The sequence below is a fragment of the Pleurodeles waltl genome, chromosome 4_2, assembly GCF_031143425.1.
Source record: "Pleurodeles waltl isolate 20211129_DDA chromosome 4_2, aPleWal1.hap1.20221129, whole genome shotgun sequence".
NCBI lineage: Eukaryota > Metazoa > Chordata > Amphibia > Caudata > Salamandridae > Pleurodeles > Pleurodeles waltl.
In genome coordinates, this window is record NC_090443.1 from 520,493,231 (window position 1) to 520,509,075 (window position 15,845).

The 15,845-nt window shown below is 45.9% G+C and overlaps 1 protein-coding gene across 5 annotated transcripts in view; it reads left to right on the forward strand.

The window, feature by feature from the left end:
- Positions 1-15,845, forward strand: part of LOC138293040 (flavin-containing monooxygenase 1-like) — a 378,358-nt gene that overhangs the window by 327,002 nt on the left and 35,511 nt on the right. For all 5 annotated transcript variants that reach the window (XM_069232027.1, XM_069232025.1, XM_069232028.1 and 2 more), the window contains one exon: positions 10,066-10,138. In XM_069232027.1, coding sequence (XP_069088128.1) covers positions 10,066-10,138 — 73 coding nt within the window. The remainder of the gene's footprint in view (positions 1-10,065; positions 10,139-15,845) is intronic.

The following is a 15,845-nucleotide window of genomic DNA, read 5'->3' on the forward strand; positions in this document are numbered from 1 at the left end:
TTAATCACCCAAGAGGTTATCTAGGTGCTTGGGCATGTGTGTAGGTTTATGGTTCCAAGGTGATTATATGAAGAGCCAGGTCTTCATCTTCTTGTGGAACTCAAGAAGGGAGGATGAGGAGGTTCTGATGTGTTGATCTAGAAGTCAACTTGAGCAGAGTTGGTTAAGGGTGCAGTAAGGGCTAGCGGAGTCTAGCAAAATTTCAAACAGCGCCAGTTCATGAAGTGTTTTAATTTTTTGTATGTAAGATCAGGCCGTTCAAAGAAGCAGACCAGTAGTACAGATAAAATTTACTTTTACAAATAACATTAGAATTTACAAAAACATTGACAAACAAAACAGTGTACCAAAGTGACGATAAAATAATAAAAAAAATGAAAATATTTACTTTAAATTAGTCTGAATTTTTAAGGAACAGTAATATTCTTCACGAAACTTTGTAATACAGAGTTCTTAATTGAGGTTTCCTGCAAATCACAATTACAAATTGCTATTCCATATGTATGAAACTCTTTTAAGTTTCATTTGTGATTATCAGTGGGTTGCAAATAGACCTACCTCTTGAATACTAATGAGGTAGGTCCTGGTTAGCAACCCATTGGGAATAGCTAAAATCACGGGGATGAGGACAACCATGCCTCTAAATAAACCAACCTTTTTATTTTAAATACAGCCTGTTTTCCTTGAAGGAAAACGTGATGCATTTAAAAAAAAAAAAAGTTTTCTTTTCATTTTTTAAGAGTAGGTTGGTGGTCCATGGGACCAACCTACTCGACAACCTCGCCAACCTCGGCCTCAAGCAACTCGTCACGTTGCCCACCCATACCGCAGGACACACACTCAACCCCATCTTCTCAGCCAGCAACCACGTCTCCTTCAGCCACACCACCGAACTCCACTGGACCGACCATCGCTGCATCCATTTCTCCTTCCAGAAGCCGGTCACTCACAACCTCACCATTCAACCCCCCCGCCGCTATTGGAACAGAATCTCAACAGAACAGCTGATTTCCACCCTCGCCCAGGCACCTCCTCCTAGGACCCGGGACTCCAACGCAGCCGCCACCAACCTGCATCAATGCATAGACGACTGCGCCAACACCCTTGCGCCACTCAAACAACCCTCGGACAACCACCACAGAGCCAAGGCCAGTTGGTTCACCCCGACCTACCGGCCTCCAAACGGGAATGCCTAAGAATGGAGAAGACCTGGGGCCTTGTACCTACCGAATCCAACCACATCGCCCTCAAGACTGCCACCCGCCAACATCACCAGCTGATCTGCACCACCAAAAGAACCTACTACAAAAGCCACATAGACACCAATGCTCACAACAACAGAGAGCTCTTCGGCATCATCAAAGAACTCTCCAACCCCAGGCCTTGCTCCTTCGAACCCCCGCCATCACAGGAGCTCTGCAACTCCCTCGCCACTTACTTCCATCGAAAGATCGAAGACATCCACAATAGCTTCAAACCCCAGACCCACCAGCCAACCACAGACAGCCACGAACCTGACGCACCAAGCAACATCAACCCTCTATGCGCCTGGACCCACATCAACAATGAAGACACTATCAACACCATAGCCTCCATCCACTCCGGCTCACCCTCGGACCCCTGCCGACACCAGATCTTCAACAAAGCCAGCGACATCATCGCCCCCCACCTCCGCGCCATCATCAACAGCTCGTTTGAGACAGCCACCTTCCCAGAGAGATGGAAACACGCCGATGTTAATACCCTGTTGAAGAAACCCAAGGCGGACCCAGATGACCCCAAAAACTACCAGCCCATCTCCCTCCTCCCCTTCCCAGCAAAGGTCATTGAGAAAATCGTGAACAGCCAACTATCCCGCTTCCTGGAAGACAGCAAAGTGCTCGATACCTCCCAATCCGGATTTCGCCACAGCCACAGCACTGAGACCGCACTCATTGCTACTACAGATGACATCAGGACCAAGCTAGACGAAGGCGAAACCGCAGCGCTCATTCTCCTGGACCTCTCCGCAGCCTTCAACACCGTTTGTCACCACACCCTTCGAACATGCCTCCACAACGCCGGGATCCGCGGCAAGGCCCTGAACTGGATCTCTTTATTCCTCTCCGGCAGAACCCAGAGGGTCCGCCTTCTGCCTTACCTCTCCGAATCCTCCGAAACCATCTGTGGCATCCCCCAGGGATCCTCCCTCAACCCAACACTCTTCAACATTTACATGGCTCCTCTCGCCAACATCGCACGATCCCACCACATCAACATAGCATCCTACGCAGACGACACCCAGCTGATTATCTCCCTCACGAAAGACCCTACAACCGCAAGAAACAACCTCCACAATGGACTTCACGCCATCGCCAACTGAATGGAATCAAGCCACCTCAAGTTAAACACAGACAAAACAGAGATCCTCATCTTCGGCAGCAGCCCCTCCACTTGGAACGACTCCTGGTGGCCTACCTCCCTAGGAGCCGCACCCACATCCACCACCCAAGTACGAAACCTGGGAATCATCTTGGACTCAGCACTCAGCATGACTCAGCAGGTCAACACAGTCTCCTCTTCATGCTACAACACCCTTTGCATGCTCTGAAAGATTTTCAAGTGGTTTCCCTTGGAAACCAGAAAGAGAGTCACCCCCGCCCTGGTCAGCAGCTGACTGGACTACGGCAACCCACTCTATGCAGTAACCATGGCCAAACTACAAACGAAAATGCAACGTATCCAAAATGCCTCTGCCCGACTCATCCTCGACATCCCACGCCACAACCACATCTCTGCCCACCTCAGAGACCTGCATTGCCTACCCATATCGAAGAGGATTACTTTCAAACTACTCACCCATGCACAAAAAGCCCTCCACAACACAGACTCACCTTCCACACTCCCGTCCGCCAGCTCCGCTCCGCCAGCCTTGCCCTCGCCTCCGTCCCCTGCATTCGCCGCACCACTGCCGGAGGAAGATCCTTCTTTCACCTCGCCGCCAAGACCTGTAACTCCCTACGGCTCCACCTACGCCAGACCCAGGACCTCCTGACCTTCAGGAAATGCCTCAAGACATGGCTATTCGACCAGTAGCCCCCCCAGCGCCTTGAGACCCTGATGGGTGAGTAGCGCGCTTTATAAATTATGTGATTGATTGATTGATTGATTGGGACCATAATCCAACTTGTATGACTTGAGGACGCAGGCTTGATATTGTCAATATAACGAAGGTCAGGCACTAATTAAATGTAAATTCTTTTGCTGTGTATGCTAATTAAATGCTGCAGTGCCTGAAAACCATTGAGTTTTATTTTTGGTGCAATACAAGCAAAAAAAACACACCACAGTTTTTGCTTCAAGTAAGTATGACTCTTTAAATAACCCATATACTTTCTATTAGAGAACTACAGTCAGACCATTGGTATGTTTAACTTTTCACCCAAAAAGTGTTTTTTGTTTCGAAATTAATTACATTAATTTTAATAACTCCTTATAGTTAAATCAGATTTCCTTCGTCTGTGTGGTTTTTTATTTATTAAATTCCTCGCTCAGCTAACGTTGTGTAGCCAGTTTACATGCTTTATTTTCTTTTTTGGCAAGCTGTGCCGCATGCATTTCCCTGAGGCACACTTGGCTGCTCGAGCCAGATAGAAAGAGTAAGTCAAATGTTTCTCAAAAAATGAGTTTACCTAAAATGAGGTTTACTGTTTGGGCTTTGTGGGAGATAAGTCACAGCTCACATCCAAACTGTAACCTCTCTCACCCCTAGTTTACTAACATATAATGTGTGTTATTGACAACAGAGAAATGACTCCTCATGGTAGTAGGTTGAATTTCACAAAACATTTTTAGGACTACACATGGAACCCACAATTGCTGTAGGTGTCCATATTTCCTCTGGTAATCTCAAACATCTTTGACCCTTTAAAAAAAGAAACACGCGGGTGCACATTTTTGGATCTTTTGAGAAGTGGGTCCTACTTTTAATCACCTTGAAGAAAATTATAGGGATTTACCATCAACATTTGTTTTCATCATGGCAAATGACATCCAACAAAACAAACTTGCCTGTCATTAAACATGATATACATCTACACTCATCACTATTGACTACAGTCCTCACCTCCCACACTGTCATAACCATTAATACTTCTGCTCTCACTGTCTATTTTTAATGCTCCACTAAACCATTCATCAGAACGACTCACCGCCATCCATACTTTTATATTATTCTGAGTGCCACCCACTAAACCTGTTCACATCATCCAGGATATCACTACTCCCAGTACTTGCCCCCTCTAACAACACTAGCACTAATAACATAATCCATTGAAACCCACAGTACCAGTTTCACATTGTTGTTCACCTTATTTAGTTTCATGTCTCATATCACTCACAAGGGTAAGTACACACAATACTGTGGGCACCCGGATCACAAATGATACACACCACATGCTCATTCACAATCCCTCAAAAACCACCCAGTCATACACACCACCTTTAAACAAAACTATTTTCTACCACTCCCTACTCATCATAAAATGTTCACCTACCCACCTGCGGTCACTAACACCATGACAGCAACCTATGTCACCCTTCACTAGTCACCTACATCACTCTTGTCTTGTACAGAACTCACATACAGTGTTAGAAACTGACCGTTTTTGTGCTTTTACCCCAGTTGTGCTGGATTGGTATCGCTGTTTTTTGTAATTTTACACACAGGGATCCAGTTGTCCATTTCCCAGTGTCTGTGCTCCGACCCTGTAAAACACTGTAAAATTGATTAATGCCCCATTGGCATATGTATCTTTCCAGTAAGTGCATAGACAGAGATCAGAAAAATGCACAAGTTAAATGTCACATGTGGACTACAGCCCATATTGTGCCATCAACTATACTGACAAGGACATACATGGATTCAAGCCAATATATGTAGCCTGACAGGCGCAGCCTTTAAAACCAAATGAAAAGCTGCCAACCTGACCTTTTTGACAGGAAAAATCCCTTATATAAATATTGAATATCTCATCCCTAAGTAGGCCTTGTAACCAACAAGTATGATTACGAGTATTTACAGGAATAAATGCAAAAATATAGTTTTGCTATGCCCCAAAACCTATTTTCATTGCACAGGGATGTGGGTGATCCTATGAAGAAAGGTAAGGTACAATTAAAAATTCATTTTTTGCCAACTCTGATTTGGGATAAGCTACAGAAAAGATTCAACCACTGTTTTGGTATTTATTAAACAATATTTAAATTGTACAATTGTATCTTTCATACAAATGCAAGAAAAGTAACTTTAAAAAAAAGATAAACTTTACTTACCTACATATAATTAGGATTAGACTGCCAGCAGCTGCCTCAGTCAATTGCTTTCCACTCAATGAGTTGTAAAAACTGGTCCCTGAGCATGATCAATCTCTTATGCCTTTTAGGAGGAAGACCTTGGCATGAGGAATGTGAATTAGCTCAGACAGGGCAGTTGGGTTCAGGACCCTCATTACCTGAACTAGGACCAGGCTGAGGCCTACCCCACTCATAGTTAAGTGTAAAGGGGGGCTTGGAAAGAGAAGCCCCATGATCCCAAGGTACAATGTAGTCAGCATTACACCAATCCAGTGAGGAAGGGTCCTTGTCCCAGAATCAGTTTGGTGTGGTAGAGGAGTAGGGGACTGTTCATTTCAGTAGACAATGTAATGTTTACACATTTTTTACCGCACATGACATTTACCCTGCAGTCTTCACTACATATGTAAGTAACGAAAAAGGGTAACGCTGGGACTAGCAGTAAAGGGATTAAAGGTGAATTTAGGGTTAAGTGGTGGGTAGACGTAAATGAGGGTAAGGTTGGTATTAGGGTTACAGGGTTGGTAGAGGTAATAGGATACTGTGATTTTAAGGTTAAGCAGTAGAAAAAAGTAGAGGGAGTTAATGGTGATTTTAGGGGTAAGGGATGGGTGGAGATAAAGTGAGGTAAGAGTGATTTTAGTTGTAAGAGGTGTGTCGATGTAAAAAAAGGAAAATATTTTTTAAGATTCCGTTTTTTGATAAGAGAGGAAAGGGTTTGGTCTGAATTCAAGGGAGGATTGGGAGGGTTACCCCCCAAAACAAACCAATAAAAAGGGAAAGACTTCAAAGGGTGGGCTACTCCTGTAAAACAACAATAACATTAGTTTAGTGTTTGTTTAAAGAAAGAAAAAGTTGTGGCTAGAAGTATAGGGGTAAAGGTGATTTTATGGTTCAGGGATGGGTAGACATAAAGAAGAGTAAGGGTGTTTTTAGGGTTACAGGGTGGGTGGAGTTAATGGGTTGAGGCTAATTTTAGGGTTAAGCTGTAGGAAGCTGTAGAGGGAAGTAAGGCTGATTTTAGGATTAAGTGCTGGGTAGGGGTAAAGAGAGGTAAGGGCAATTTTAGGATTAAGGGGTGGGTGTAGGTAAATGGAGGTAAAAAAGGAAAGGGTTTGTTAGGATTCGGTAGTGGAGAGAATGGGAAGGGAGGTAAGGGATTTTTATTAAATCAAGGGATGTTTGGGAGAATTACCCCTCAAAACAGACCAATAAAAAGGAGGAGCTTCAAAGTGCAGGCATGCCCCCAAAACAGACCAGAAAAGTTTTTTTTGGAGACTACCCCACCAAAAAAAAAAAAAAACAATTTTAAAAAATGCTACTTTTTGACTATTTTGTGCATGGAACTTTTCGGGGTGATCCAACAAGTGGGGGAAAAATAGTGTGGCCCCTAAAACGTGTTTTCCCCGTTCATTTTTACATAGGAACTTTAGACCCAGCTGCAGCTAAAACCGCTGAACTAATTTACAGCAAATTTAGCAGAAATCTATATCTTAGTCCAGAAAAGTGTTTTTTGTGATTTGGTGTATACCCGGTTGGTTATTTTTAAGCAAATAATGCTCAAAAACGTTGTATAGATCACTCTCTCGATGCTCCATAGACCTGACAGATCTCTTGCAGAGATCTGATTGGCTGCTACCACATCAAAACAATTTAGTGGCAGACACCCTAGGACTAGAGATTCAGTCCAGAGTCCTAAGAAAAATGCAAACAAAAGAGATAAGGGGGTAGGCTAGGGATACCCTGAACCCCTAGATCTGGTGGTGGAATCTATGTTCAAAGTAAAAAAAAAAATAAAAAAAAATGTGCACGTTCCCACACTTTTCCAGGGTGGACCAGGGCACAGGGGCTGGTGCATGTGATATTTAAGGGGAGTGGGAAAGAGGCTTTCTTTCCCAAGCCAGTAAGAGGCCCCAGGGACAACATCCACAGGGCCGATATTTTGTTAAAGGGGAAGGGGAGCTCAGACCCCCTCCCCAAGCAAGAAAAAGGCCCCAGGGACCCAATCCCCCAAAACTGTGTCAAACATAAAGGGAAGGGCAGCATGTGGCTCCATTCCCCAAGCCTTTCAGAAGCCCTGGGGGGCACGATTCCCCTGGGCCCATGTTATGATGAAGGGGAGAGAGTGTTGCAAACCTCCATCCTGGGATCAGGCTCAGGTACCAAGTCCTGAGGTCCCCAACCTCCGGGTCACCATCTATTTCCCTGCCCACGGGTATTGACAGGGAAAGTGCAGTGTTCCACCCGGCAGGAGGACAAAGCAGCTACTGCTTGGTGGGGGAGCAAATTATTTTCCTGCATGCACTCTCAGGCAGGGAAATACTGTGAATTGTTCCCACCCCACTGGAGGAAAAGAAAACTGCTCCCACAGGGTGGGAGCAATGCTACCTCCAGCAGCACTTGCGATGGATGTAAGCAGGGGAGTGGACAGGGCTGTGGGGTCCCTGGGCCTCCTCCCACAGTCCTCAACAAGGGGCATACTGTCAGGTGGGCAAACAGGGCACCCTACTATAAAATTAAAAAAGCTGGCTCCTGCAAGAGCAGGTAGTCATGTGGGCTGCGATGGGCCCTGGGACTCCATCTGCAGCCCCCAACAAAAATTAGAGTCGCGGTGCCAGAGTGGGCACTGGGTCAACCCTTAAATAAAAAAAAATGTGACAGGATGCCCTGGATGGGCACTGGGGCACTCCCTACTATATAAAAACAAAATGTCAGCTCTCATACAGCCATGAGATATGAGGCTGCTAGCCATCAGATTGTGGTGCTATGTGGGCCCTAAGGCTCCCCCTGTGGCTCCGTTCCAAAACAAAAGCAGTGGGTGTCCCTGGTGGGACTGGGACACAAAAAAAAGCCAAAAGTCACTTATTTACTATTCACTGTGCCTTCAAAGAGCACTCCATAATGCCCTGTTAGGGCTATTTACATAATAGCCTTTAAGAAGCCCCGGGACCACCATTCGCCTGGGCCCATATTATGATAAAGGGGAGGGAGTGTTGCAAACCTCCATCCTGGGATCAGGCTCAGGTACAGAGTCCTGGGGTCCCCAACCTCCGGGACACCATCTATTTCAGTGCAGTGTTCTCCCACCCGGCATGAGGACAAAGCAGCTACTGCCTGGTGGGAGAGCAATTATTTTTCCTGCCTGTGCTCTCAGGCAGGGAAATACTGTGAATTGTTCCCACCCCACTGGAGCAAAAGAAAACTGCTCCCAGAGGGTGGGAGCAATGCTACCTCCAGCAGCACTTGCAATGGGTGCAAGCAGGGGAGCCGACAGGGCTGTGGGGTCCGTGGGCCTCCTTCCACAGCCCTCAACAAGGGACATGCTGTCAGGTGGGCAAATAGGGCACTCTACTATAAAAGGAAACACGATGGCAAGAGCAGGTAGCAATGGGGGCTGTAGGGGACCTGGGACTCTACCTGCAGCCCCCAACAAAAATTGGAGTCGGGGTGCCTGAGTGGGAAACAGGGCATCCTTTAAATAAAAAACAAATGGTATGGGGTGCTCTGGATGGGCACTGGGGCACCCCTTACTATATAAAAACAAAATGCCAGCTCCAGTGCAGCCATGAGAAATGAAGCCGCTAGCAGTCACATGGTGGTGCTATGGGGACCTGAAGGCTCCCTCATGGCCCCTTCTTAAAAAAAGCAGTGGATGTCCCTGGTGGGACTGGGACACTCAGGAAAAAAAAAAAAAAAGTCACTCATTTAATGTTCACTGTGCCTTGAAAGAGCGCCCCAGAATGCCCTGTGAGGGCTATATACATAATGTTTTATTTTTGGTAATGTCCCTAAAAGTGGCATGGGCACCACCAAAATGTTTTCTTTTTTAATGTTGTGGGGGACTGCAATGAAGTTCTACAACCCTTCAGGAACATTAGGAAAAAAACAATATTACCCGATTTAAGAAGACTAGTGCCACAATAGTGTCATTTTATTTACGCTAATGTGGCGCTAGGCTTCAAAAATTGCTGCACTAGATTTACAAAGTGGTGCAATACATACATTGCACCACTCTGTAACCCTTTGCACCGCATTATGAATGCACCATGCACAATGCATGCAAAGGGGGAATTTACCCATTGGGGGACTGAAAAATGGAGCAGTGGAATCATTAGAGAATCCAATGTGTCATTTTTTGTGGCTACTTTTAACGCCTGCTCAGAGCAGGCATTAAAAGAGGGCACACCATTGGTTACAATGGACTCCTACGTACTGTTCAGGGTTAGAGCCAAAAATGTTGAACAGTACATTAATAGCGTCAAACATTTTGAGGTTATTGCCCCCTACCCTGCACCATCGTGCGCCATATGTTAAATACAACGCACACATGGTAGCAGTGGGGGGGCGCTAAGGGGTGCAAGAAAAGTGACACTGCACTGGGTGTAGCACCACTTTTCTTAAATCTGCCCCTAAGTCTTTGAATCCATGACCCCAGGAGAACTTGCCATATCTTTTTAAAAACAGTTCTCAAGCTGGAGCTTTTACTTTACAGGTGAGTGCAGCACCTTTCTAGGGATTGGTATACTATAGCTGCTTTTTATGTAGCCTGAAGATGAATGCTGCCATCTGTGAGGTGGTGTCAGAAAAAGACATTCATGGTCAATTATGAATTTCTAAACCCTAGAAGGAGAAAAGCAAGTAAAAAAGAAAAGATATATGCAAGCTGAAGTGAGTAGTGCTTGCAGTGCAACAACTCATCATATAGTTTATGTATTAATTGATGTGTTCTAGGACTTAACAAACTACCTACGGTGGAGGAACAGAGAAAAGAAATTGCCTGGAGGAGCAAAATGATAACAAAAAGGTATGAAATTTTAAATGGAAGGCCATCCCAATTTTTAATTGAAAGTGTAATTACTGTGGCAACAATTTGCAAGGGCGACAAACGTCATGAATTGGCCAGTTTGTCATCTTCTCAGATCTTTTCCACCATTTTTCTTGCTTAAGAATGTTCTTGAAAAAAGTTAATTTCTTTAATGGAAAACCTTCTCTTTGTGAATTTGTTCAGCTTTTCTTTTTAAAAATGTTGCCTACTTTATTAAGGTGATGACGTTTACAAAGTTATTAAAAAACGTGACCAATTTGGTGTAATGCATTTATGCTAGGCTTCTCCCACCTCTAATCTCAATGTCTTACTCAGAATTCCACATTTTCAGCATATGTAAGAATAGCATGGGCAAACAGAGGGCCATATTTATAATTTATACCTTTTGATGCAAACCAGCACCGGCGCTGGTTTGCGTCAAATATTTTACCTCCGTCTAACGCCCTTCCTACGCGCCATGTGGGTGCCTTATTTAAGGATTGACGTTAGCCGGTGCTGCGGCCTGGTCAGAGTAAAAAAAAAAAAAATACTCTAACCAGGCAGCGCCGGCATAGGGGAAAATGGGGGTTGTGCATCATAAAATGTGCAAGTCAGGTTTGAGTCAAAATTCATGGCTTAAACCGCACTTGCGCCATTGTTTGATGCACAACCCCCATTGAAATGACCCCTAATAGTAAGCACTTGCTTTGTGTTGTTCAGACATCACTTCCCATCTAAATTGCTGTTTTGCTCTCCTTATCTTATGACCGAGCTGACAAAACTTCTCTGGAATGCACGTCTTAGTTTAAAGAAGACATTTATTATTATTACTTCACCAAAAGGTTCCTGTGAGACGAGATTAGTAGGTTGGAAGCACACGGTTAAAAGTAGTCACAACAATGAAAGCAAAATATATCAAAGTACTTCTCAATTGCAATGTACACAGCAAATACATGTGATCATATTATAGCATAACTTTAAAGCAAAGAATAAAAGTCAAAATTCATCACCGTAGGGCCTATCACTGCTCATCAACTTTCTCATGCCTGCAAGTTGATGACTCCTGTTTAACTGCGAGAAAGAGATTTTCCACCAAAACAGGAGGTCAGGCAGCTGACGTCCGCTCCTGACTGAAGCCTTGGACAATTCCCCCTTGCTGCTGCCCAGGGACACCGTAAAAAGCCTGTTAACAGGCCCTTTCCTCCAATCACAGCCGGAAAAGGACAAGCTGGAGAGTGCCCAGGTCTCAAAGCTCACTCGTTCCCAGGCTGGATAGAGAGGTTAACACACTCTCTTATCACGCTAGGGCTCAGTGAGAATTAGAAATATGAAAAACACAGCTTGGTCTATCATGTGGAAAAACACAGCTCATCTGCAATGTCTCAACTGCAATGTCGAACTCCACGTTAAAGCCAATAGGCAACTAAACTGAATACAAAATGTAATGTCTAATGCCACGTTAAAGCCAATAGGCAGCTAAACTGAATACAGAATGTAATGTCTAATGCCATGTTAAAGCGAATAGGCAGCTAAACTGAATACAAAATGTAATGTGATACTGATGAACATTGAACAACTAATATGCGCAGTGGTGAAACACAAAGTCATTCGTCAAACACAATTAATGGCATAACAATTGCTCTTCAGAATTTCTAGGTCCTAAGTGCCATTCTGGCTGCATTGCACAAAAAAGATCATTTGGAAGATCGTTCGTACATCTTTTCTTTATCATGCTTCAGTGCTGAAATATACCCTCATCCTAAAGAGTTGTGCACCAAGTAGTAATCATCAAGGTAGTCCTGCCTGCCAGTCACAGTGTTAGGACACCACAAGCAGTATCACCAAAGACAGTAAATGCATAGTTTGCTTATGCTGTCCTCTGAACTGGGTGGTGCTATAGGCAAGCACCTGCATGGGTTACACAGATGGTTGCCTATGGTGCTACTCAAACTAATTTAACCAGTTTGTAAATACATGCATTCTAAACATTGAGGTGCATGAAATAACCTGATAAGGACCATACACAACCACCTTGCTGGAAATGCCAGTAGTTCAAGGGTAGTTGAAAGGTCCAGTCTACCTGTCCACTAAAAACAAGGTCTGTAGCACCTTCAATATCTTAAAATATACTATATATTCCTTATTGCTCAATTGTGATGGTTTACTGTGGTTTAACTTTCTGTTCTGCACTGTGCAGCCACAACTGTAATTCTCTGCATTTGTGCTACTTACTCACCTTACACATATTGTGAATCCCTGGCCTTACAAATCATAGTATCTGTGCACCTTCACCTGCCTGCAGCTCTGTTCCTAGCACTTGATCTACTCTTCTACCTACTTTGGGCATCCATTGCCTTGTTGATTTAACTGATTTTGTGGGTGCACCAGGCTTTTCCTTTTCTCTCTCCTGCTCAATTGTGAATCGCTCTTTGTATGTTTCCTGTGTGTACTTCTAGCTTCTGCAGACACGGTTGAGTACAGCCTATTGTTTCTCAAGATGTAAATTTCATAGGCAAAATGGTACTTCATTCCAGAGGAGAGTTTCCTTTCAACATTTTAGTCCGGTGATTGCTCCATTTTTCTCTACTGACAGAATATGATTGCCTTTAACCTATCCACTTCCAGTCAGGTGTTTCCTATAAATATCTTCCAGATGTGCCTTATTGTGTCTTAACTCATCAAGACTCATCCTCTGAGCCATTATGTTCTTCGCTTCTATGTTTGTTTTAAACTTCAGTTCTTATTTGTTAGTCTTCTGTCAAGCATTCTCACATTTCAATACTTCTGTAACTTAACCTTCAGCCATTGCCATCTCTGTTGTATAACTCCAGTTCAATATTTGCAAGCCTGAAGACTTTACACCATGTAACATCCTGCCAACACATACACAATGAAACATTTCACTATAAGAACTTATCCTGCCACTGGACTTTGCACCCTGAAGGTTTTCTTTGTGGCTTTGTGGCCTTTTCCTTCAAGTAATATTTGGCATTAAAATCCAGAGGGCACCTTTCTTCAACCTTTGTAAGTGTCAGTACATACATTATGGCCCTCATTATGAACCTGGTGGTAAATTCCGCTTACCACCACGCTGATGACTGCCAACTTACCGCGTCGGCGAAGGATATCTGCTCACCATATTATGACACACACACATCAATCCGACAGAATTCAGCCACAGACAAAAATCCGCCAGACCAAAGGTCAGTGATAAAGTGACGTATCAAAAACCACACAGTTATGCCAACAGAACAATGCCCACCACATTACGACCCACGAATCACAGTGGCGGACATTCAGCGGCGGTAAACCATTGGCGCTACACACCGCCGCGCTCACAATGGACACCCACAGATAAAACAACACCACACCGGACAATTCAAACAACACACACCTGACACCCATACACACACACCACACCCACACCACTCTAAAACACACACCTGCATTACCCACAACCCCTTATGAATACAAAATATTGGCACGAGACTGACACCAGACCATTGCCACAACTACATACATCCATACATCCCTCACGCACCCCACTTCACACACCCTAACACACCCTCACCAACATACATCACATAACACCCATGGCACCACACAGGCACCCCCATTTTACTGAAAAGGAGTTAAGGGTCATGGTGGAGAAAATTGTCAGGGTAGAGCCACAGCTATTTGGAGCACAGGTGCAGCAGATATCAATAGCCAGGAAGATGGAGCTATGGCGGAGAATCGTGGACAGGGTCAACGCTGTGGAACAGCACCCCAAAACAAGGGACGACATCAGGAAGAGGTGGTGTTGGCGCAGTCATTGACCCAGTGTATCCTTTGCTGCTCCCCCGCCTTTCTTGTTTTGTCATCCTGTCGTCATGTGCATTAGCATCATCTGGCGGATGAGCGGAGGCACCGGCGACGGAGGGAGCTGCATCCCACAGGACCCTGGAGGCAGAGTCCACCAATGCTGAGGGTGCCAGTGGGATGGAGGGTGAGGGGAGCACCACGGCGGAGACTGGAGGGGACAATACAAACTCTGATAACTCCTCCGATGGGGGCTCCCTGCTGGACACCGCTGTGATCACCCCAGCTACAGGTACAGCTCCCACCCCCTGTACCAGCACTGCCCTCGCAGCAGCCCCTCAGGGAGTTGCCTGTGCCCGCTCACCCAGGAATGTGGGCATCTTCTTTGCCCCAGGCACCTCAGGCCCTGCCCCAGTGAGACCTGCTGCCCTGAGTGAGGAGGCTATTGACCTCCTGAGATCCATCTCTGTAGGGCAGTCAACCATTGTGAATGCCATCCAGGGGCTGGTAACCCAGATGCAGCAATCAAATGCATTCCTGGTGGGCATTCACAGTGGATTGGCAGCCTAACAGAGATCAATCCATTCTCTGGTCTCTTCTCTGATGGTATGCATTGCCCCTTTTTCAACCACCCCTCCTCCAACGACCACTTCCCAGTCCCATTCTTCTCAACTCCAACCCATCCCAAGCACACAGCCAGATGAGCATGCACACAGGACAACACCCAAGAGTGTCACAGGCAAACACGAGCACCACACTTCATCCCACAGGCACTCACATAAACACCATTCATTTGCAGGCACTACAACATCCACAGCCTCCAATGTCTCCACCTCTTCCTCCTCCTCCACCTCCCACCCAGTTATGCCCACACTCACACCTGCATGCAGTACATCCATAGTCACTACCAGCATCATCACCACACCAAGCAGAACACACAACTCACTGGCAGACACCTTCACAACATCCATCCGTCCTCTGTGTCCTCTCCCACAGTGTCTGTCCCCCATCCTAAAGTACACAAACGGAAGCACTCAGACACCCAACAGCCATCCACCTCACAGCAGCATACCACCCATGCACCTGCACCCAATCCCAGCAAACATCTCCAACAACCGCTCCCTCATCCTCCACTCCCATTACTTCTCCCTCTTCCCGCCCCAATGTCCCTAAAAAGCTTTTACTTTCCCAGATTTATCTCTTCCCTACCCCTCCCCGTCCTGCATGTATGGGTATCAAGGACCTAGCCAAGCACCTCAGCCAAACAGCCTATGGGCCCAGTTTCATTAGCATCTACCTGTGGTGGAAAGGATTCCAGGCCACAAATACCGAAGGGGAAGGAGCCTTCACCAGCCAGCAAGAAGGGGAAGGAGCCTGCACCAGCCAGCAAGAAGGGAAGGAGTCTGCACCAACCAGCAAAAAGGGGAAGGAGCCTGCACTAGCCAGAAAGAGGGGGAAGGAGCCTGCACCATCCAGCAAGAAGGGGAAGGAGCCTGTACCAGCCAGCAAGAAGGGGAAGGAGTCTGCACCAGCAGTCACAGAGCCCCCACTGCCAGCTGTGGTTATGCAGCCATCAGTGAGTGCAAGGGCTGAGCAAGAGCCTCCCACTACCACCACCACAGTGCAGCCATCGGAGGGTGCTGGGGCTGAACAGGAGCCTCCCACTACCACCATCATAGTGCAGCCGTCATTGCCGGTGGATGCCATATGATCCAGCCTCCAGGAGCTGCTGTGCAACCTGCCACCACCAGAACCAGTGAGCAAGTCACCCACTCCAGAGACTGTGGCCTTGCACTCCCCAGGACAGAACACAGGGCATGTTGCCCCCTCCAGAACCAGTGGGCAAGTCAACCACTCCAGAGACTGTGACCTATCACTCCCCAGGACAGGGCACAGGGCTTGTTGC